A 23,930-nucleotide genomic window follows, 5' to 3' on the forward strand; every position below is an offset into this window, starting at 1 on the left:
ACACGGGCGAACTATCGGTCAGGAAAAAAAATCTAAATATGCATCCCTATTAGGATAAATAGATGTCATATTTTACTCAAACATAAAGTCCTGTGGGATTGAATGTGTTGATTGGCCCTGAAGCCCAAGTAGTGGCGTGAAGTCACTACCTTAATAAATCAAAAAGCAAAAGGCTATGAATCTGAAAAAATTTAGGTATTGCCCTTCTCCAGCTGACCATCCCCAAAATGCACCAGAATACAGGAAATCACATCTACCAAATTCACTGTTTGCACCCACTTTTGCACAAATAGAGTAGGGGGGGAGGGTCCTTATGCATCTGTGCCCAGGGGGGACAGTAGTTCATAATCCGTCGATGTATTAATACATAACCTCACTGTATTCACTTATAATGTAACATTATAGCGTGACATTTGTGTCAATAATCGTCAAGCACAGGTGACTCCGCGTGGTGGGAGGGGGGGCCCCAAATCAAATTCTGCTTAGGGCCCCCGTTAGCCTTTTACAACAGAGCCGCTTCACTTGTTAGGTGTTTCTTTAAAGGGTTGATTTGTGTTTGTCGCTGTGCGGCGTGCCAGAAATGCAATGCGCGATGACGTAGAAGTCCCCTAGTGGACATAACAATGCATGCTGATAGTGGCATTGGCACTGCATGGAATCAGTTGCATGTTGTGAATCCTATGCAATACAAAGACGTCCATAATGGTCCACATAACCTTATTGTTAATTGGCAAGATGGTGTGTTCTGGATGGTGTGTTCTGTATCATTCCTTCCTTTTGTTGACAAAAATACATCAGGAGATGAAAGGCATGGGAGTTTGGGAGAGAAAGGGAGACACTTTATATGGAGTCAGCCTCTATCCATTTGGCCCGCATATTGAGAAATGTCTCAGTGACAGTGAGATTAAAGTCTGGAAATAATGTAAGTGGAGACTAGAGAGCCCATTACCTCTGTGTCCTGACCTAGCTGTCATAGATTACAGCCTTTTCATTTCTCCACTGCTGCCCTGATGGAGAGCAAGCAAATCACATATATGTGGCAAATCCACTGGAGGTCTGAAGGGCCTCTCTACTGACTGCCACTTCTGTCAGACTGGTGTCTGCTGATAACACACTTCAAATCTCCTGGAACTTCAAAAAGAAACAACCCTCCAAACAGCAAGGAAAATCTGAAAGAACGCTGCAACGTTTCCCAGAGTGCCTGAATTGGACCAAAGGTGCCAGTACACTAATTCAGCAGTTGCATGTGTCTGGGATATTTAATTCAATAAAATTGTATTTATAGTATCAAATATATGTACAGTATACGTGTATCTTGTTAATACACTGTATATCCCACTTTAAATGTATTCTTGTATTTATTTTATTACAAACGACATAGTTTTCCACCAATGTTGAAACCAAACCTAGCAACCTGGGACTAAATCAGTTCATTTCAACGGAATTGCCATTGAGTTGAAATACGTGTGTGTGTGTGTGTGTGTGTGGTGAGCAGTGGTGGGCAAGTTACTTCCAAAATGTAATACATTATTACTAGTTACCCTACTGTCATTTGAGAGTAATAAGTTATATTACAACACTGTCTCTGAATTGTAATGCTTTACACTACTTTTGCATTACTTTTGAGTTCACCAAAATAACAGCGGAAGTAGGCTATGGCTTGGCAGGTAGCTTTTGAATTTCACCACAGGATCAATAGTAATAAAGTATATAAAGTGTAAAGTCTCATCTTTATCCATCATACTTTATTCATAATATTTTGTATATATCACTAACTAAAGCTATAAAATAGAGAAGTAAAACGTACAATAGACAAGTAGGAGAAAATGAAACGTACCCTCACCTGTTGGGACACAGAGGTTGTCCGTACTGGCTCTGGCTCTGACCATTGGAACAGTGACGGGACAGCTTGCTTCAATGCAGCGTAATAACTCCTGGAAATAATATCCATCTCGCAAATGTATCCGTCTCTGCAGTCATCTCAACCATGGAATACAGCAACAGGAAATAACACTCACACTTTCTCTGCCGAAAAATGTTTCGTGGTGTTGGTGAATTCTTAGAATGCGTTGTAACTCGCGTTACAGAGATTGTAACGGGTTTAATATTACCGACATTTAATTAGTAATGCGTTATATTACTGGATTACGGCAAAAAGGAATACATTAATGTAATTGTGTTACTTTTGCAACGCGTTACTACCAACACTGGTGGTGAGAGAAGTTTGTGTTAAAGGTCCAGTGTGTAACGTGTTTAGTTGTTCATTATCAAAATCTGTGTTGCCCGTTCACAAACGTGTCCTTTTTCATGAATATTTACCTCCACCATCAATTCCAAGTATTCCTTTTGGCTTGAAATTTTACATTAGCATGAACTGGGGTAGATGCTCCATATTCATGCTCCATCTTGAAATACGGTAGCTGGTAAGGGACATACAGGACATACTGCTCCGCCTTTCATGTTTTCGCTGTCACATGATGAACTCACAGGTGCTGCTAATGCTGCTAATGGGTATCGTAGCTTCCCGGCCCCGGCAAGTTTGAAGAAGGAAAACATGGAGGACAACACGTATTCAAAATCCAAATTTCAGGAACAGGAGTCTTCTTCTTCTTCGCCCAGAAAAAGAAAAAGGAGATTGAAAAGAGCAATAGACCGGCTTTTTGAAGCGTGAAGGCTACCGTAGCTGTAATACGTACTGTGAACTGCGTGGTGCGAAAGAGTTGATTGCGATATATGATCTCAACGCTAGATGGGAGAAATTCCTACACACTGGACCTTTAACTACAGAGCATATCATGTAGCCTTTTCATAGTTCCACCCCACTCTCATCCCTGCTTCCTACTAGCTTCACTCTTAATAACACACCTTAGATTGGTAGGAACTTATGTAGACTTCTACTGTACAAGAAGTGTCACTTTCTAACACACTGTCTGTCACTTCCACCAGCACCAGACATTAGCTGTTTGGCCAGTTTTACACTAATTCTAAGCAGGTTTTGAGTATGAAAATTGTTCTCATATTGTACTCAAAAAAGTCAGAATGTATAGTAAAAATGTTTTTGAGTGTGCTCTTGGTGTAAACGTTCTGTCACACAATGCAACGTACAAAGGAAATGGAGGAATTATAATAGGAGTACTAAATAAATTGAGGATGGTGGTGAGAGCAGCTTAAGAATTTTTGAAAACAAGAAAGGAAGTATTACATATTTAAGCAGCTGTAATTTTTTTATTTTTATAATAAAGTATGAAATGACTACGTGAAAGCAATTCGTAAAGGGCTCTGTCACGGTGAAGAACCTCCATAAAATGATCACCTCGGCTTCACAGAGTTCTACAGTGAGTCTCAGCTCATCGCTTCGCTGTCCAGCACACAACGTCGTTGTTTTGGTTCACTCTAATGGCTCTCATAACGTCATATTTGGCCACTGCAGGTAGCTGTTTTCTTTCAATCTATTGATTTTTCAATTCATACAGGTTATGCACCCAATGTTACACCTAAAAAAGAATGGTACATTACACAGATACTGGACTCAGACAACAGCTAAAGTGGGATTTATGCTTCTGCGGAGGCTCCACGCAGAGCTTTCGCCGCAGCCTACGTAAGTGGACTGAAGTTGCAGACACCACTTGTGCGTTGGTGTCTGCGTCGATCTATTTGAGAATAGCAGGGCCTGGCACGTGTGCGCGCGTAGGGAGTGTGTGCAGAGCAAGTGAGAGTGACGGGGATTAGCTTTGGAGCGAGTGCCGACTCTTATCTCTTATGCTGCTTTTCCATCACATGTACCTGCTCGACTCGCCTCGACTCTACTCACCTTTTTTGGTTTTCTATTACGAAAAAAAGTACCTGGTACCTGCTAACAGGTACTTTTTATAGTACCACCCCAGTCAAGGTTCCAAGCGAGCTGATGCGATACCAAAAGGTGACGTGAAAGCGACAGACGGGGGTGTCCTGAGCAACCAGCGGTGTTTTTTTTTTATTTTTGCTGCCTCCAGCTTCTTTTGAAACAAAATGTGTCTTGTGGCTGTGGCAACAACAAATCACCTTCGACGTTCTGTGTGTGTGTCGCGTTAGGTCACGGCAGTTTACTGCGGCGCCACTATGACGACCAGCCACGCTGAGGCGGTACTAAAATCTGCAATGGAAAACGGACGCACAGTGCGCCGAGTCGAGTCGAGCAGGTATCATGTAATGGAAAAACGCCAATAGTGAGAGAAACAAAGTGTTTCCCCTGAGCTTTCTGACCGCGGTCAAAAATCTGTAGCAGGAAAAGTTCACCCTCTCCTTGAGTTCATGTTGATTACTGAGAAGGAGAACCCGGAAAAGAGTTGGGGGTAAATGCAACGCTACCAAGCCACGGCCGAGCGGACCAATCACAGCTGGTGTCGCCCTGACGTGTAGCTAAGTTTTTTGAGAGATGCACGTCAAGTAGGGTCCGTATCTCCACGTACCTACGTATGTACCCACAGCGTTGATTTAACGCAGAAGCATAAATCGGCCTTTACCACGCAAACAATCAGATGAAAGAAAAGAGATTAAAAAAAGAACCCAACCCACAGTGCCCGGAAACTCCCCTACACCATGAGCAACAGAGTGAGGGAGATCCACCAGCTCAGGCAGGAGCCCAAGAGTTTGAGACGGCAGTTCAAGGAGGCCAGGGATGAGAGGGGGGGGCTCTCACAGAGCTGCGCAGCATCCTCTGCAGAAGCTCGAGACCTTGAAGAGAGTTGAGTGGCAGTGACCTTTTATAGAGCACCCATGTGGGTTTACAAAACAGCTGCTAGAGCAGATGTGCAGCGGCCAGCGCACCTACTCCTAAACTTAGATTGGCAGTCGATCTCTGACCTTAGAGACACTATCAGTGATGAATCCAGGGAGCAAGATCTGGGCCGCTGTGGGTCTTTGATTGATCCACCTGCAGGAAGGAGGTCCAGGAGGCAAGAGCAAGATCTCCCTCAGGACCAAGGAGGTACCTTATATAAGGTGTACAAAACCCTCCCAATGTTACTCCACAGGCGCTGGAGGATCCTGATGGTGATCTGGAGGAGAGGCGAGGTAGCGCAGGAAGAGTCTAAGAACATTGATCAATTCAATTACATTTTATTTATAGTGTCAAATCCCAACAGGAGTTATCTCAGGACACTTTACACATAAAGTAGGTCTAGACCATACTCTATAACAGGGGTCTTGGTTTTTTAGGCCAAGGACCCCTCAGTTGAAAAAGAGATGGAGGAGGGACCCTTTACTACATATACCTATTGTATAAAATATGAGAATAAAATATAAATTGCATATTAAAGTAGGCCTGCAATAACGTGTAGGGCGGCCTAAAGCCTTCACACATACCTTTTTACGGTGCATACAATACTAAGCTATTAAAATAATAAATATTGACGTATTTATATATTTATACATCATGTTTAATGTTACGAAGTGAATCCTCTAGCTTAACTGTATCTGTGGATTTGGTATATATAATTTAGAATATCTCTGCTCTATAATTTACAAAGACCCAACAGTTTCCAACGAGCATGCATTCGGTGTGACAGTAGCGAGGAAAATCTTCCTTTTTACAGGCAGAGACCCCGGACGGACCCAGGCGCTGCCGGTTGGGACACAGAGACCCTGAGACAGATATGATCAGTTCAGAACCATCTCGCTGCTCAGTGTTGAGGGAAATGTATTCTTCAACATTGTTACCAGGCGCCTGACAGACTCCTGAGGAACTCCTACATCGATACTTTGTTCGAGGAAGGAGGGATCCAGAAGGTCCCGGGGTGTCTGGAGCACATAGGCGTGGTCACCCAGCTAATCAGGGAAGCCCGGGACAACAAGGGGGACCCGATTTTGCTGTGGCTGGACCTCGCAAATGCCTATGGGCCCATACCTCACAAGCTGATTGGAGAGGCACTGAACCAGCACCATATGCCAACACCTCAATACAGCCAGCCTAATTTAGGCAATAGCCCACCAAATTATCTTAACAAGAAAGCAAGCTAGTCTGATGTAAAAGTGTTGTCAATTAACTCTGGTTCTTTATATAGGCAAATGAAAAGATTGCCTTTGGGTACAACATTTGGGGGGGGGGGCTTGAGATCTATTTTCAGATTCTGAATTGCTTTATTCGCCAAATGTATCGTATACACATGAATTTGACTTGATCAGTGCAGTAAAAAGTTAAATACAGAATTACATTGCGCACCCTCAGTTAAAATTTAAATAAATGTCACATGCAGGGTGGTAGGTCATAGGCATGGACTGTGTGGGCGTCTCCATGCGCACCTTCTATTTTAGTTGATGTATGTGCCACGTACAAAAGGGTGGAGGTGAATATAGATCAGCGGTTGATTATTGAATACTCTCACCAGTCCCATCACTGGTCTCAGCTCTGAAACAGATGTACCAATCAGTTAAAAGGACGGCTCAGCAAACCGAAAGCTTTACCTCAGGCAATTTTTTAGAAGCATGTTGGGTCAAGAACAGTCAATTAAAAGTAAATGATTAAAAGCACACAGACAAAGTCCTGCATTCAAATGTTAAAGTGAAGGGTGAGAGAGGCATTATTAAAAGGTGGAGCTTTCAATACGTAATGCCGGATATTTTCATGAATAATAATGCATCATATTTTAATTGTGATGTTTTGTGAGTAAAATCTGAATCTGCAAGGTGTCTGACCGTGACCTGGGTACGTGAAGAGACTGTGTCACGGTGTGTGTTGCCCAGGACCCGAGGAAGTGCAGTGTTGAGTGTGGAGCAGCAAAACTGGCATGATTTGAACGGGTGACACACTAGTACAAATAGAAGTGGCGTTCCCACCGGAGCCTGATCCTGTCTGAGTAGCATATTTTTTACAATAAAAATGACTACAGAGGTACACGTTACTATTCTTTGTTTTACGCTCTTCAGACATTTGTCTTAACTTTGTAAAATGGAGTACACTTCATGATTTATTCTTTTGTTTTCTCCTTAAAAGGAGCCCTGCCACATGTATTTCATGACTTTGTGGTAATGTCTGAAGTTCTACCATGGACTCTAACATTTTTGTGTAAAGAATGCCTTGGTTACCTTGTTGCAAGCCATTCTAGCGTGGTATAGAAAGGCTGCAGGAAGACTCGGCTCGATTTGTGCTAGTTTCATTAATATTCAATGAGCTAACCTGTTTGAATCTGATTGGCTAACAGCTAGCCAATGAGAGCCTGGCTCTTAGAATCCTTTACCCAGCGCAACTGGTCAAGCTCATGAATAGTAATGAGCTCAGGCAACATGATGTCAGACTGACCAGCTTCTGTAATTGGTCTGATTTTTTCCGCTTATTTCTTTTCAGTGTATAGAGCTGACAGAGGAGGTAGTAGTTCATTTTCACAACATAACACAAAGTTGATAACATTGGAAAAAGGAGTAACTTTATTAAAACGTTGAGCCACTCAAAGAGGCAAAAAGCAACACTGATCAGATAAACATAAAAATACTTCTATATATATCTCTCCAAAAGAGTAATTGAAATGAGTCTATTGACGAGTTCACAGAGAGCATTACATCTGTTATCTACAGTCTGTCAGCGGGGGACGTTAGAAGAAGTCTGCTGCTGTGGGGCGTCCTTTAGGTGTGCTCTTTGGAGTATTGGAGCTGGTCTTCCTGTTGGCCTTGGGGGTCTTTCTGGCAGAGAGTGGTGTGGGTGGAGACTTTAAGACCCCAAACTTGGGTTTCTGCTTAGGGTCAAAGGGCACTCGCGATGACCCGTCTGGACTCAGCAGAAGGCTGCGATCGGTCTTCCTAAACTCTGCATCACGACAAGATAAACAGTACAGGCAACACCGTTACCAAGACATTCACTGGATTTATAACGTTCTTATTAATCTGACAGATCCAGCTAAAACACTATTAAGCTGAGGATTTAAAGGTCATTTGGAAACCGCAGTTGAGAATACAATCTCATTTATAGCATGCATACAGTATGTGTTCCTATGGTTACTCTGAGTCACATCATCACTTCACAGATGCCATAATTATCACAGTTGTGTTCATTTGATAGAGGTTGAGGTTTTGAATAGGGCTGCAATTAAAGGTTACCTTAATTCTCAATTTCCTTTGAATGAACAAATTATTCTCTTGGTTGGTTATTTATTGGTAATTTTTTTTATGTAAAATGCCCATCACAGTTTCCAGAGCCCAAGGTGATGTCTTCAAATGCATCAAACGTTTTGTCAGACCAATAGTCTAAAACCAAAAGATTCTTAGGGATTTATTTATTTATTTATTTTATTTTAAACAAAATTACTTAAAGGACAATTCCAACGCTAGGGCCTAGGGGTTAATAACACGTGTACCAAGTTGACCGTTCTCTGGGATCTGTTTTCATGCTAATCAAATTTTGGTTGCAGAGGGTAAAGTAAAAAGAAATCACTATTTCTACACCACTAACAAGACTAAAAATAGCACCACACTTCTACGGTAGCATAATGCCAATTATTTTTAGCCTTGTTAGTGGTGTAGAAATCGTGATTTCGTTTTACTTTACCCTCTGCCCCGAAGGCTAGCGTTATAAGCTAATCAGTGGGTTTACGCTAGATTGTTTCAAGCTAGAGACCCATTCGATTAGCATGAAAACAGATCCCAGAGAACGGTCGACTCAGTACACGTGTTATTAACCCCTAGGTTCATTTTGCGTCGAAATTGTCCTTTAAACAATTAATTTAATTCCTTTATTTTTGAAAGGGGACAGTGAACATTAAAACAATGTAAATGTTCCTGAGTTAGCTCAAGTGCTAATTTTCATCGGTAGTCCCCCAGCCAGATGTAGAACAGGCAGCCTTTCAAAATAATTAATCAGTAATCTAAATTGTTGGGTATTTATTTTCTGTTGATTGACCAACCAATGAATCAACTCGTGTTCATACTACGGTCACTACTACTAGAACAGGTCGACTATGCGTTCACACCACACACCAAAAACCTGAGCAGAGTTTGCATGGAAGGGCACGCATGTCTGCCACTGCTTATAATTAAATTAAAACCAATTAAAAAAGCAAAGATTTTATTTTACTTTTGAGGCTACGTTATTTTCTTAAACTTCTTTCCAAAGCTTTTCTTTTAGTCCGTTGTCTACGTGTCTGGTGTCCATCACTGTGGGCAGTTAGTGATCCTTCACAGCAGCCACGGCCATTTAACTTCACAGTGGGATTATATTAGTTATTAGAGGCTGCCGTGAGTTTGTACTCCGTGGATTTGTATTCATCAATGTGTCTGTCTGTTTCTCCGTTATTCACATTTGACTTTGTCGTGCTGTAGTGTTTCCCAAATCAAGGGAGTTACTCAGGACAACAAAATGAAATCTATCCAAAGAGCTATTTTCCCTAACTTCCACATCCTGCAACATGAACTGGAGACAGGCTGTACAGTCTGCTCAATTCAATTCAATTTTATTTATAGTATCAATTCATAACAAGAGTTATCTCGAGACACTTTACAGATAGAGTAGGTCTAGACCACACTATAATTTACAAAGCCCCAACAATCACAGCAATTCCCTCAAGAGCAAGCATTAGCAGTAGCTATTGCTCTGAACACTTCTGAAATGTTTTGACTTAACAAGTGATCAAATTTTTTATTTACATTGAATTCAGCTTTAATATTGATTATAAATATCAAATTGCATCCAATTTCTTACCAGCTGTCTTATTATTCTTGAGACCGAAGGTCACCTTCTTGGATTCTGATTTGGGAGTTTGACTCTTCTGTGAAATAAAAACATAGAAAACATTGTAACCATCAGAGAACGACGCAATGAAGAGAGAGAGAATCTGAAAGGACTAAATCTTCCACTCAACCTGACCACAGGCAGGTGCTGGAGACTTTGCAGATAAAAGACTACAACTTATTGTACCTCTTAGTTCTTTGTAGCTTCTACACTTTTATTCCGTCAAAACATAACTAAAGATTCTGTAAAAACAGAAGTACTGAGGAGCATTTTCATATATATAGTACAGTGTGTGTGTGTGTGTGTGTGTGTGTGTGTGTGTGTGTGTGTGTGTGTGTGTGTGTGTGAGAGAGAGAACAAAAGGCATTTCTTTGCATTCATTATTGCAGCCGGTCTGATGAGTCTATGTTTAATCTGCTAATTAAAATGTGCCAGACACTAATAGCATTTAAAAAATTGCATTAACACAGCAGTGCAAACATAATTGGAGGGCAAGTAAATACAAAAAGTGAGTTTGTCAGGTGGGCAAAGTATCACAGCACTGAAGTTAGCTTTCCATTCGCAGCGTCCGATTCGGCAGTTAAGGGTAAAGTTAAGGGAAACCTAACTTAAACTGGTGATCATCCATTTTTTTTGCATTACCCCTTACTGTTCTCTACTTCAGCATCAGTAAGTCTGTTATTGACCTCGTGGTCTGTTGACCAAGCGTTCATCTGAATTTTCTAACACCTGGCTTGACCTAGTCGCCTCCTCAGCCTGGCTTGGCCAATGTGAAACGCACAAAGCCAGCACGCGCCGACTAGACTAGGTCAAGCCTCGCCTTTTCGGTTAGCCTGGATTCCTGCATTCTGCTTTTGGGAAATATCCCTCCATGACACCTTATTTTGTGTTTGTAAACTGCCAAATAATTAAAATTAGGCATGTGCTCAATATAGCCTCAGCAAGGAATGCTTTTTATTAGTTACATTTTCACAAAAACAATATAAAAAGGTTTCAAAAAATCTGAAACCGTTTTAAAGAAATTTAAGCATATCTGGGATTATGTACTCCTGATTTGACAAATTTAGGTATACTGGGTTTTTATTTTGGACCTGGTCCAATAATAATACATTTATTTGTATAGCACTTTTAAAGAATACTCAAAGGCATTCCATATAAAAAACAAAAACAGTACAATCAGTAAAAGTATACTTAATACAAATACAGCTATGAGAAATAAATCACAGATTAAAAGCAGATTTAAATAGGTGGGTCCTGAAGAAGAAAGTCTGAGGTGTTGGGGGAAAGAGTTCCAGAGAGAGAGAGAGAGAGAGAGAGAGAGAGAGAGAGAGAGAGAGAGAGAGAGAGAGAGAGAGAGAGAGAGAGAGAGAGAGCAGCGATGGAGAAGGCCCCGTCTCCCCATGTCACGGTGCTTGGACTGGGTGAGAGGGGTGAGGAGTTCGTCGTCAGTGCACCTGAGGTTACGGGTAGGGGCATATCGGGGCAGGAGGTCAGTGAGGTAGGAGGGGGCGAGGTTGTGGAGGGCTTTGCAGGTGATGAGAATTCTGAACTGGATTCGTTGTTGAATTGGGAGTCAGTGGAGGTTTTAAAGAACTAACGGGGGATGTGATCTCTGGTTGGGGGGTGGGTGAGCAGAAGGCAGAGTTTCGGATGTGTTGTAGTTTGTCGAGGTTTTTGGTAGATGTGTAGACCTGTACTTTACAGGATGCCGTTGCAGTAATCAAGTCTTGAGGTGATGAAAGCATGGATAAACGTTTCAGCGGCTGAGGAGATGGAGGGGCGAAGATGGGTAATATGTTTGAGATTGAAGAAGGAAGTTTTTGTAATATGGTTAAGTTGGCGTTCAAAGAGACCTTAATCAAAGATTACACCTAGGTTAAGGTCTGTGGAAGCAGGAACAGTGGAGCCATCGATGCAGAGGGAGAAGTTATGGCAGAATCTGTTGAGGGATTTGGGGCTTAGGGTTTCAGATTTGTCACTGTTGAGTTTGAGGAAGTTAGCTTGCATCCACGTTTTTATATTCGCGAGGCAGTTTTTAAGTAGACATGGTCCGATACAATTTTTTGCTTCCCGATACCGATACCTGAACTTCCGTACCGATCCGATACCAGTGTGTCATATATTTTATTATGTTTTAACAATTGTATACTACTATCCCTGTATGGAAGTGATATTATTTATATCTTTGTTGTCTGTCTGACTCAGGTTAAACTCTTTGTAAAACATGAACAAACACAAACAATGAATGTCAGTTAAAACAGAAAAAGAACATAAACTACTTTAACGTAGATTTTCTTTAGGGCTTTATTATGTGGTATCGGATCGGTGCATAAACTGCAGTACTTACTGATACCGATACCAGCGTTTTAGGCAGTATCGGAGCCGATACCGATACTGGTATCGGACCAGCTCTATTTGTAAGGGTGGAGTGAGTGGAGGCAGTAATGGATTTGGTGGAGATGTAGAGCTGGGTGTAGTCGGCATAAAAGTGGAAATGAAGGCCATGTTAGCGTGTGATGTGACCAAGGGGAAGCACGTAGAGGACGAAAAGGAGGGGACCGAGCACTAAAACTTGGGGGACACCTTGAGAGACTGGGGCTGTGTTAGAGTTGGATTTATTGATACTAATGAACTGGTGGTGGTCAGAAAGGTATGATATAAAGCAGGAGAGGGCAGTGCCAGTGATACTGAAGGAGAAAGTCAAGGCGGGGGGAGGACGATGGAGTGATTGATGATGTTGAAGGAAGCACTGAGGAAGAGTAGGATTAGGATGTTGAGAGTGGGCGTAGTGTTGGGATCTAAACTCAGATTGAAATGGTTCGTGGAGTTGGTTGGAGTCCAGGTGGGGTTTTGAGTTGGGAGGTGAGGGTGCGTTGTAGAATTGTGGACAGAATGAGGAGATTGGAGATGGGTCTGTAGTTGTTGGGGCTGTGGTCTACAAAATCTGTGAAATCTCTCCTTTTTGCCTTTTCAAAAGCAGGATAAAGCTTTCAGATTTAATAACCAGCTTTAATGCTTAACCCAAAATGTCAAGCTTACGCTAACAGTAAGAGGTGCAAAAAAAAATCGGTGGGATGATCAATCACTCAGCGCCCCCTCCCCCCAGTTTCCCTTTAACTGCCAAATCGGAAGTGCAAATCAACATAAGCTACACCGAGAAGCGTTTTCATGTAAAGAAAATGTGTATACCTTTTAAGCCTGACAAACGTGTTGAATGCATTTCGTTTCTCACAAAAAAATGTCAAGGGGCGAATTCTAGCTCACCAGGTGCTACGTGTCATCCCCCATCTACCCCCTTCCTGTCTATCTGTACTATCAAATACAAATGCATAAAAAACCCAATAACGATCTTAAAAAAAAAAAAAAAAAACATAAAAAAAACAAGTTCAAGGCTTTACATCAACAATAGATCAAATGACTAGGTAATGTGAGAGGGGTGTTCATTTCCAGCAGCAGGAGTACTGTACCCTACCTGCTCAGCACCAAACAGCAGACAAAGGTAGCAGCTAGCTGGTGAACATAGTGGAGCCAGATTACACATTTGTGTGAACTCTTTGATGCTTAGTTCTGACTGTTGTTCACTTTTACCTTCTTGCTGGACAGCGGGGTGCTGGGGGTCCCCTTGGTTTTGCAAAAGAGTGGTGTCGGGACTGTAGTATTGCTCTGAAAGGTGATGAAGTCAGACGCGGAGGTAGTCTTCGGCTTCTTTTGTGACTTTTTAGTGCGCAGAGGTGTGGCTGGCTCTCCAACATCCTGAAAACGGAAAAGGATTCAAAGTTAACGATGTTTCGGTGTCATCAGATAGTCACCGGCAATTCAGCCTCATCTCCTCTGAACCATTTAACCTCATTAAACTCACCCTGCCTGGTTTTAACTTCTTGGCAACAGTTTCTTCTTCTGCGAGGCCTTTGATGGCTGTAGCCTCCTGGGCAGCCGCCTCCAGCTCATCGGCCTCGTACTCAAACACCACAGGGATCTTCCTCTTCTTCTTCTTGACCGCTTTCCCAGAGGAAGAGACCATTTCATCCGACGGGAGCTCTGCATCAACACTGCCAACCGCCGGCGACTGGGTGTGATCTTTCTCGTCCACTTGGGCTTCCGCCATCATCATCTTCTTCTTCTTCTTTGCTGGCGTTGTCATGCTGACCTCACAGGGCAGTTCCTCAGTATCCACCGCCGCGGCTGAAGTCTCAGATTCTTTTTGATCCTTTTTCATTTTCTTCTTCAGTGGGGTTACAGTGCTTTCATCTGCAGCAGGTAAAGCTTCAAGGCCTGCATCCAACTGCTTGCCTTTTTTCTTTGTCTTCTTTTTAAGTGGCACTGACGTGATTTCGGCATCCGTGTGCTTTCCCTCTACCTCGAACTGGGCCCCGGCCTCAACCTGTGGTGCTACATCAGCCTCGAGGTTCTTTTTCTTACTCTTCTTGTTGCATGTGACCGTAGAATCCGATGGCTTCTCGAGTCCGGTGCTTGGGCCATCTTCCTCTGGATCCTCACAACGTTTTGATGGGAAATCTACATCTGTGCTGACACCATTGACTTGTGCTTCAACCTCAACCTCCGCGACATTCTTCTCGGCCTTCAGGTTCTTCTTTTTCTTCTTGGCGGGGGTCGGAGCATCGATGTCCAGTGCATTCTTTTCAGCTGACTCCTTACTACTTACTTGTATGATCTCTGCTTCTGCATCGAGCTGCAATTTGGCCACAATCTCGTCTGTTTGGGACTTAGCCTTCAGGCCCACCTTCTTTTTCTTCTTCCCAGAGACTGTAGGGTCCGCATTAGAAGATGTCTCTGGCGCTGTTGGGACAGCGGGCTGCTGCTCTTCTGCTGCCGCAGGTTTGAGCTCAGAAGTCTCCCTCTTTTTCTTGTTCTTTGAGAACGGTTCCAATTGGTCCTTGTTGTCAGTCGTGCAGGGAGTGGGTTGGCTAGTTTCTTCTGTGACTGTAACTGTAGGCTGTTTCTTTACTTCGGAGACGAGCAGAGTTTCCCTCTGGCCCTCGGGAGTAGCAGCCTCTGTCACTTCTACCGACGAGACGGAGCTTTGCTTTGTCGGCGCTTCCTTTTCTAAATCTTCCGTTTGTGAACACTCTCGCCCTCCTTTGGTCTCTTTAATTTGAGCTTGAGCCTGTTCAGACCTCTCTGCATTTCCCTCACCACCTGCACTTCCACCCTGCACTGCCTTCTTTTTCTTCTTCCTCTTCCTCCTCTTCTTTTTGGTTTCATTATTTGCAGTTAGGTCAGCTGGTTCCTTGTCATCTTTCACCGGCTCCTCGTTTTGCTTGTTGAGTGTGGATGCCTCCTTTTTCTTCCCTGAAGGAGCAGAGAGACATGATTAAATGGAGAGCAAGGAGACAAAATAGTTAATTTCTTCATTTAAAAAAATAAATAAAATAGAGATGCACTGATTGACCGGCTGGTCAGTCTGACATATGCCGATTTGATGGCGGTCAAATGCTGTAAATAAATAACATTGTAAAGGCTACCATACACAATGCATAGGAATCATATATACATACAGTTACAGGTAGAACTGTGTTCTGGAGGTCAGTTTTATCTGAGGAGGTAGAATTGTCATAATTCTCTTTGTGATAACTCTAGTTGGTCAAAAACAAAGCAAGCATCCCTCTTTAAGGGATGCTAAATTGTCCCAGTAGTGTTCCCTCCGACTCAAGAGCACTACACAGAAACATAATGCCGGCCCATATGCAGGCCCAGGCAATACTCTCAGCAATTGTTAACCAATCCAGTCGCTCAGCCACGTCTTACTCAAGACCAATGCAACTCACCTGATGTCTTATGTAATTTTGCAACTTTGAAGTTTTTGATTTTAAATGGCAAAAGCATGTCAACCTGTAAGTCTGAGCTGGAAAAGTTTTCTGCAGTGTCCAATTACAGATGTTCTTAAGGTCTGGTGTTGTGCAGTTTCCGGCACATGAAAACATCTGAGCCAATCAGAGCCTTGCAAGCGGAATAAAGTCTGGAAAAGTCATCTTCCGGTGCCACAGTTGGAGGCCATGGTCGAGCCTGACGCAGCTTTATGGCTTGATGTAAGTGGTCCACTTACTTAAATAACTCTGTCCGCCTCCACTCAAAAACTGTGTTTTGCTTTTTGTTACTTTACTGTGCAGAGTTTGACACAAAAAAAAAAAAATAAATAAAAAAAAAAAAGAGTGTAAAATGTTCCTCTGCACTCACCCTCAATCAGTTTAACAAGCACGAGTCATGGCATCAAAGCTAGCCTGGTTGTGTGTCGTTCGTGGCCGTTTTCCCGGGTTGGCGCCCACCTGTGTGCATGGCCGGTGCCGTCTTTCTAAATAATCTTTTTAGTGAACTGTCTGTGCACTTACAACCGCACGCGCGTCTGCCCTGTTTCTGGTGCCGTGGCGGCGGAGGTTTGGCCGTGGCGGGCCACCACTGCAGGGTCAGCATAGAGGAAACACTGTACCTCTAAATAAATAACAAGATGTTCTAAGTAAACAGGATAAATAGGTTTGGAATTATTTTTACTAAAATTCCACATGATACAAGCCTCAATCTTAATTAGCTTCGTAGCAACAAATTTGGCAATGGGTTGAATGTAACGGATGTTTATTAATATCAAAACGTTATGCACTAAAGCTGTAAACTGCTCTTTCTGATTTCTGGGTTCCATAAATTCCATAGCACATTTAAAAATATTGCATTGGCAGGAGGTAAATGTGCAAACATGAGATACCTTTGCTTTTCTTCACTGCTGGCACGCCCTCATCCTCATCCTCCTCCTCCATGCGACGTCCTCGTCTCTTCATCCTCTTCCTGCTTCCGAACATTTCATCATCCTCATCCGTGGAGACCTCCTCTGGATACTCATCCTGAGGAAAGATGCCTGAAGGGAGTCAAGGCAGAGATGGAGTGAGACAAGACGAGGTCAAAGATCAAGAACAAGAATTCTGTTCTTTTGATCTTTTTCTGAATATCAAACTAAGTGTGAAGACAGGTGTGATCATCGGCCCCTACCTTCGTTGAGGTCCCGCAGACTGCATTTCAACACACAGCAAGGTGAGACAAGAAGAAGAAAAACTCATTAGTTTGGATTTCAGCAGAGATCATCATGGTGCAGGATAAATACCACAGGATTTGATTTGAACCACGAGCAAAGGTCCATTCATGGCTGAACCAGAACAGCAGCCTTCAGGTGCATTAAAAAAAAAAAAAAAAAAAAAAAATCAGGCATTGGTGGGAAAAAAAAAAACGCCAGTCCGCAGACCTATTTGAATGTGGATAGTGTGTTGAGGTTGCGTCGGTCAGTACTGCAGGGGATGTCGGGGGGGGGAAAGCACAGCGGCCCTGTGGCGAATGGTTGACACGGAACTTTCGAAGAAACGCAACCCAAAGTCACGCTGCGGTGGCCAATCACGTCACCTACTGTCGATCAGACAAAACATAATTTAAGTGACACTCCCGGACTGAATCACAAACCTTATTCCCGCAGCGCCTGATTTGGTGTGAACGCAGCCTTACATGCCGCTGTGCTCTTTGAATGCCGATTGGCTGGTGGGCAGCAGACCTCTTAAAGTTAAAAGAGCAGCAATCACTTCAGTCAGGCGCGGTGATTAATCCTTTGGCAGCTCTGATAACTCAAGATAAGATTGCTTCCAGCTCTATCATTACTGCCTTCACAAAAGTAAGAGCACTGACTGAAACATTTGATGCTGAATTTATTTTACTTGTGGCCGGGTTAGCTCCGTTGGTAGAGCAGGCGCACATATAGAGGTTTACTCCTCAACGCAGCGGCCGCAGGTTTGACTCAGACCTGCGGTCCTTTGCTGCATGTCATTCACCCATCTCTCTTCAAAATGCAGAAATCAGCTGAAGCACAGCGAATACAATCTTATGGTTCCCAATACAAAAGTAAGACCCAAGCTGTAATGGTGCTGTGTAGCTTGACACTTGCTATTGTCTTTTTATTAGTTTTCAATGGCTATTTAACATACACACACGGACCTTTTAGGCCTTTAATTCCACAGGACAGATGAAGACATGAAAGGGGAGAGAGAAGGGGGGAATGACATGCAGCAAAGGGCCGCAGGTCGGAGTCAAACCTACGCCCGCTGCGTCAAGGAGAACGAACACACACACACACACACACACGCCCTGCTCTACCAACGGAGCTAACCCGGCCATAAGTAAAATAAATTCTGTATTCAATGTTCCTTTTTTTTTGGAGGTAGTATTAAAAGAGCGGGAAGAACTGAATTATCAAAGCTGCCAAGGATTAATCACAGCGCCTGACTTAAGTGATTGCTGCTCTTTTAACCACACACACACACAACACACACACACACACACACACACACACACACACACACACGTTAGAGCATCTACTCACACTCTGATGATTTTGTAGAGTCTCTGTCTGTTCTGGCTGGGGGTGCTGCTCCGACTGGCTAACTCAAACAGCTTGTCTGCCAGGGCCGCGTAGTCAAACTGCAAAGGACCCAAACACACCTCATTAGAAACCAAACCAATCCATTACCATTCCAAATGTCCACCATCGGAGTCACACTTGATGGGTAAAAATGAAACAGTTGTTAAAATTTTATTTTCCATTTTGCTCTGATGAAAGAAATGATGCTTAGAACGGTTTTGCTTCAGTTTCTTTGTTAAACCATTTGCATCCAAACTGCTGTTTTAGTATTTCTGTCTCTCATGTGTTCATCATGAAAGACAGAGAGCACAGGATGTATCTCTGAGGGCAGAGCGCATCATGTGGAGGAGATGCCGGGCCTGACCAGAGATTAGACGAAAAGCTACTGATTGCAGGAACCGAATAACTAACTGGACTCCCAACTCCTTTTTAAAGACACTGCTGTGAACAATCTTCAGTCATTTTTCTGTACTTATGCTGAGGTGCTGTAAAACTGACCCTACTTGCAAGTAAAAACAAACTTTGACAGAACTCCAGTGATTGTGTCCATTCCTTGATAAATAATGATCCTAACAAAATCTGAGCCTGAGGATGACTGACACAGTAGTCAACCTTTATTCGGCTGCTACACTTTCAGACACTTACCTTAAAGCTCTTTGGAGAACACAAGCCATTTTCAAAAACAGCAGTTTACACATTGATTTTCTTCCCCCGGGCAGTTTGTTCAAATTATTTTTTTGCAGAGTACATTCAGTGTGATGCCTTTATACAAGTTATTGCAGTTAGGATATACAACTGAGAGGAAGGAACCGGTTTCAACTTGGATAGTGGGTTCAGGACCACGTGACACACAGCAGCAAGCACAAAATTCCACAAAACTAACATTAGCTTCCACGCTGTAGGTTTTGCATACTGATTTTATTCCAACCTGTGAAAGTAACAGCGTGCTAAAACTCACCAACATTTTGTTTTCAAAACTGTGCCTGGGCAGCTGCAGCCTCGTGTTACTTACCCAAAAAAGGCAACTAAATGTTCCTTTCTTAAAGTAATGGTTCGGAGTGATTTCACCCTAGGCTGCTTTGTACCTTTACCTCGAGCCAAACAACCCCCAATAAGCTTTTTTCGCCCTTGTTATAACGTTGGTCGAGTTAGCATTATCAGCTGGTTAGCTTACTGCAGGCGCTAATGGGATCCACGTTTGTATCTCGTAAATTACCCCACTAATAATGCCCGGAATGAAACCAAACGTCTACAGTAGTACAAATAGTTTCTGTACTTCTAAAATGAGACATTAGAAAGTTTCCAACTACACCAGAAGTATATTTAAATAACACTTGCCTGATTGATACTCCTCTTGGCTGCTACTGCACTATCGCGCGAGATCACGCACAGAGCACAACATCTATTGCCAGAAAAGACTACTGGAGAAGAAGATCCAAGAAGCAAGTGAACAGCAGAAGCAGCTACTGCAGCGTGAGGCGATAGGACAAGATGCCACACAGTTGGATATATCCTGGCTGCGGTTTAAAAGCAATAGATGTGCTCTGTGCAGGATCTCGTGCAGTAGCAGCCAAGAGGAGTATCCATCAGGCAAGTGTTATTTAAATATACTTCTGGTGTAGTTACAAACTTTCTAATGCCTCCTTTTATAAGTACAGAAACTATTTGTACTACTGTAGACGTTTGGTTTCATTCCGGGCATTATTAGTGGGGTAATTTACGAGATACAAACGTGGATCCATTAGCGCCTGTACTAAGCTAACCAGCTGATAATGCTAACTCAACCAACGTCATTAACAAGGGAAAAAAGCTTCGGGGGGGGGGTGTTTGGCTCGATAAGGTGCAAAGCAGCCTAGGGTGAAATTACTCCGAACCATCACTTTAAACGACCTTCGAAGTCTTACCAAATTTAGGTTCATACTACCAATGGAGCTCTAGAAGACAATTCAATCTAAAAACTATGCTAATCTTTAGAAAATGTGCAGTATTGTTAACTCATGTTGTCTTCCAGGGTCAAAACTCAAATAGAACGATTTTTTCAACATTTTATTTCGCATTTTTTCACTACCGTCAGTATTCTGTACACACCACTTATACCAACTTCTTACTACTAGTTTACACTAGTGCTGTGCGATACTGCAAAATTTGGTATCGAACCGATGCCAAGTAAATACAGGGCCAGTATCACCGATACTTATAATAATTAAGATGGATTCATCATCAAATTGCTAAATGAATTTTCATGATCTTTAGCGTTTTTTGTTTGGATTATAAGTTAAAACCCAGGACAGACTTTTCATATGCAAATGTGTTGTGTTACCACTGTTTCTTACAGCCTTTACAAATTATACTGCTTGTCGTTTCATTTTTGGCCTGAAAATATAGCCACACAGCGCTCCTCTTCCTCTCTGCCGTTCTTCTGCTCCGTCGCTCGCTCGCTTACATCACGTGATGGTACAACATCAAATCACAAGAGGGGGGAGGAGGAGCAAAGTGTGCCTGCTCCGTGCTGTGACAGGAGCGGCACTTATACAGACACACACAGCCAGGTCGCCTCTTTGATGAAACCGCAGCAGTGCATACTGGAGAGAAATTAAAGTATCCATCTCGTTACACTGGTACTGATCAATATCAACGTTGGTATCGATATTATCCATATTTGGATCGATCCGCCCACCACTAGTTTACGCTTATTTGTTCAAATTTGTGGGCATTAACATCATTTATATGAAGTTATACAGATGTTTTTTTGTGTTAGAAAAGCTGAAATTATGAATTATTTTGACTAATAGATCAGAGGAAAAGTTGGGTCAAAGTGCTTTTTCAAATATTGGAAGAGAAAAACACCCACAATTCAAAGAAAGTAGTGAACCAATCCTTCATTTTACCTGCGAGCAGCGTTGTATGGAACATCATGTTATTTTGGGGCAATTTGGTTGAAAGAAACCTAAATTTCTGATACAGAACTCTGTCAAATTTGACCCGAGGACAACAGGAGGGTTAAATATACTCTGTAGTTAGCAGGCTGTAAACACGCAGCACCATGGGTATGGATCTTTTTCGGAGGGGACAGTGAGTGAGCACAGTGTGAGACTTACAATAGGCGGAGTATAGAACAGACAGGCAGAATGCATCAAAATAACACAAAGTGAACTGTCTGACCACAAAAGAGTAATCCCAAAAGGAAAAGAAGAAATAAAAAAAATAAAAAAGGAGAAAGCCCTCACCTGTAGGACTGGTCCAACATCTTCGTCACATGACTCCTCAGTGTCTGATTCTTCCAAGTGAAGAAGCTCGTCATCCTCATCATCACCATCCTCTTCTTCATTTGATATATTGCCTGAAAAGAAACGGCACAATTTACCACCAGACACTGTTCCTATGAAAAGAAATGAAAACTGAGCATAAATAAAACAGAAAAACTAAACAAGTACAGAAGCGGTGAGGACTATTTTTTGTACTCCTATTTAAAATGGTTTTTTTTTTTTCAATGATCAATGCTTTGTTTAATTTTTTTATTGATGAGGATAAATGTTCTATTGTCAATGTTATGTTCATTTAAGAGAACAAGTACAATGCTTTATGATAATAAAGAAGTCTGGTTAACTTCATAGGCTGTATACATGTGTTTGTACATTATCCAGATCACATGAGCGATAAAAAAACAAAAAACAAAAAAACATGTATCCTTGAATGTATACAAAACGTGCATTTTGTTTGAAAAAGCAATAAATACATAATTTTGAAATTTGACTGAAAGAGATATAGCAAAAGCAATTATTTCTTATTAGGGGTGGGAATCACCAGAGGCCTCACGATACGATATCATCACGATACTTATGCTACGATACGATATTGCGATTTTAAACATATTGCAATATTCTGCAATATATTGCAATGTATTAACTTTTTTCCAACTTCAAGACCCCCCCCCCCTCCTAAAATTTTTTTCCTTTTTTTTAAAGAAACATTTAATTTACAGCGGTACTTAAAGCGTGTCCTCCGCCCACTCAAGAAGTACACTTGTGGCCATTTTATTATTTTGATAGCATGAATCAGTAATTTGTGCATTATTACTTTTGACATTTTACGGAGCAAATTGTTTATGTTCTAACCAACAAAAATCCAGTCCAGTTATTTCTTCTTCTTTTTTTTGCATTTTGATGTACCGTTTATCTGCTTCTGTGTCCCTTTCTTCGCGACTGGTTTGCTCATTTTCCCTTTCAGCTGGTCTTCTTTGTCGTCCTCTTCAGAAGCCTGTCCCGAGTCGGAGTCTGAGGCCTCAGCTTTCACCTCCTTCATTAAATCTTCAATAGCGAAGGGAGCCTGGTCGATAATGGTGCTGAAGATGCTGTTGCAGATGGCGCTGAAAAGAGACCGACTGTCGAAGACAGACATGAAAGGAAGGAGGAACAGATGACAGAGTGAGCGGATGGAAAGGAGTCAGGAAAGTGGTTAGCACCAGACCGGCTACAGTCCGATATCTGAGAGGACTACTCCATATTTCTCCAACGGTCTTTTGGGCTTTTAGGAAGTCCCATTTGCAAATGCTTTTGAATGGGGAACAAAAGGCTGTACATTGGTTCAACCAGACGGTCCCTCTGAAAAAACCCTCCAAGCAACAGTTAAATAAGAGATGCAGTCATTGGTGAAAGAAACTCCAAGCTCAGCATCAAAACGTGTGGGATTTAAATAGAACAGGTTTTGTGCTTCAGTGCACAATAATAACAGCCTACAACAGCTGAAAGCCTAGGGCTAGGGCTCAACCATTCAAATCGAGATTTGAAAGAATGCGATTAGCTCATCGTGAAGAATCGCGATTAAAACGAATGTTTGGTGTAATACTGGGTTTAACTTTTTTTCCCCTCTTTTGATTATATATACCTGTTTTTTCATAAGATAAATGCTGGAAAAATGTTACATATCACAGATTGTTTACAGAAATGTCCAATTTCCAATGGATTTTTTATTTATTTTTGCATTACTTTATTTAACACCATGGTAGATGGTGCAATATGTAGATGCTGCTATTAAACTGAGGCAGATAAGAAATTTCGGTTTACAGGAAAGTACTCATATTTTACTAATGTAATTGTTTTTCTTATTATAATTTTAGCTTTTGTGATAAATGTTCTATGTTTAACTGTTCAATGATCCATCCTTACTAAAAGAAAACAATTCATCTATCCTTGCATAAGAACATAGAGCGGTTTTGATGGCGTCTCATGTTATATGCTCCATGATGACATGTTTTATCTGTTACACAGTGAATATCAAACTTTAGCTAAATATAAAAATCGCAAATCTAATTGCAGTATCTGGCAGATAAATCACAATTAGCTTTTTTTTACCCTCCAAATCATTCAGCCTACTGACCTACAATCCCAGTTTAAGCCTCTTCAATCTAACTACTGAGTAGACTGCAGAGGGCCAAAAGAAAGATGCAACACAGGGCTCCAGACTAACTTTTTACACTAGGAGCACATTGGCCCCCAACTGAAACTTTTAGGGGCACAACCACAAAATTTAGGGGCACACACCGTAAATCAACATGCTAACCAAATATTCACATTTCTACTAGTTTCCACTGTATTACCAATAAACACTGATAATAGAAATGTCAATGTGCAGTTTCAAATTCAATTTCACATTTTATTGTGCACTTTTGAAGATGCAACATAAAAAGGTAAACTGACAGCACCATCGCTGTCATGACGGTACAAATATTAAAAAAAATATACCAGCTCTAGTCTCCAGTCTACAATTACAATGATTGAATTCATTAATTATTTATTTCTTACTCCTTGTAACTTGTATTCTTTTATTCTT

The 23,930-nt window shown here is 41.9% G+C and overlaps 1 protein-coding gene across 1 annotated transcript in view; it reads right to left on the reverse strand.

The window, feature by feature from the left end:
- Positions 1 to 7,378: 7,378 nt before the first annotated feature.
- rrp1 (ribosomal RNA processing 1) overlaps positions 7,379 to 23,930 on the reverse strand; it is a 30,490-nt gene continuing 13,938 nt past the window's right edge. Inside the window, exons 8-16 of the mRNA XM_039817701.1 lie at positions 22,271 to 22,482; positions 21,329 to 21,441; positions 18,063 to 18,160; positions 16,691 to 16,710; positions 16,410 to 16,559; positions 13,554 to 15,004; positions 13,283 to 13,447; positions 9,665 to 9,731; positions 7,379 to 7,777 (exon numbers count right to left, since the gene is read on the reverse strand). Of these exons, the coding sequence (XP_039673635.1) occupies positions 7,566 to 7,777; positions 9,665 to 9,731; positions 13,283 to 13,447; positions 13,554 to 15,004; positions 16,410 to 16,559; positions 16,691 to 16,710; positions 18,063 to 18,160; positions 21,329 to 21,441; positions 22,271 to 22,482 (2,488 nt within the window). The 3' untranslated portion in view covers positions 7,379 to 7,565. The remainder of the gene's footprint in view (positions 7,778 to 9,664; positions 9,732 to 13,282; positions 13,448 to 13,553; positions 15,005 to 16,409; positions 16,560 to 16,690; positions 16,711 to 18,062; positions 18,161 to 21,328; positions 21,442 to 22,270; positions 22,483 to 23,930) is intronic.

Source organism: Perca fluviatilis, chromosome 12 (genome assembly GCF_010015445.1).
Source record: "Perca fluviatilis chromosome 12, GENO_Pfluv_1.0, whole genome shotgun sequence".
NCBI classification, from domain to species: domain Eukaryota; kingdom Metazoa; phylum Chordata; class Actinopteri; order Perciformes; family Percidae; genus Perca; species Perca fluviatilis.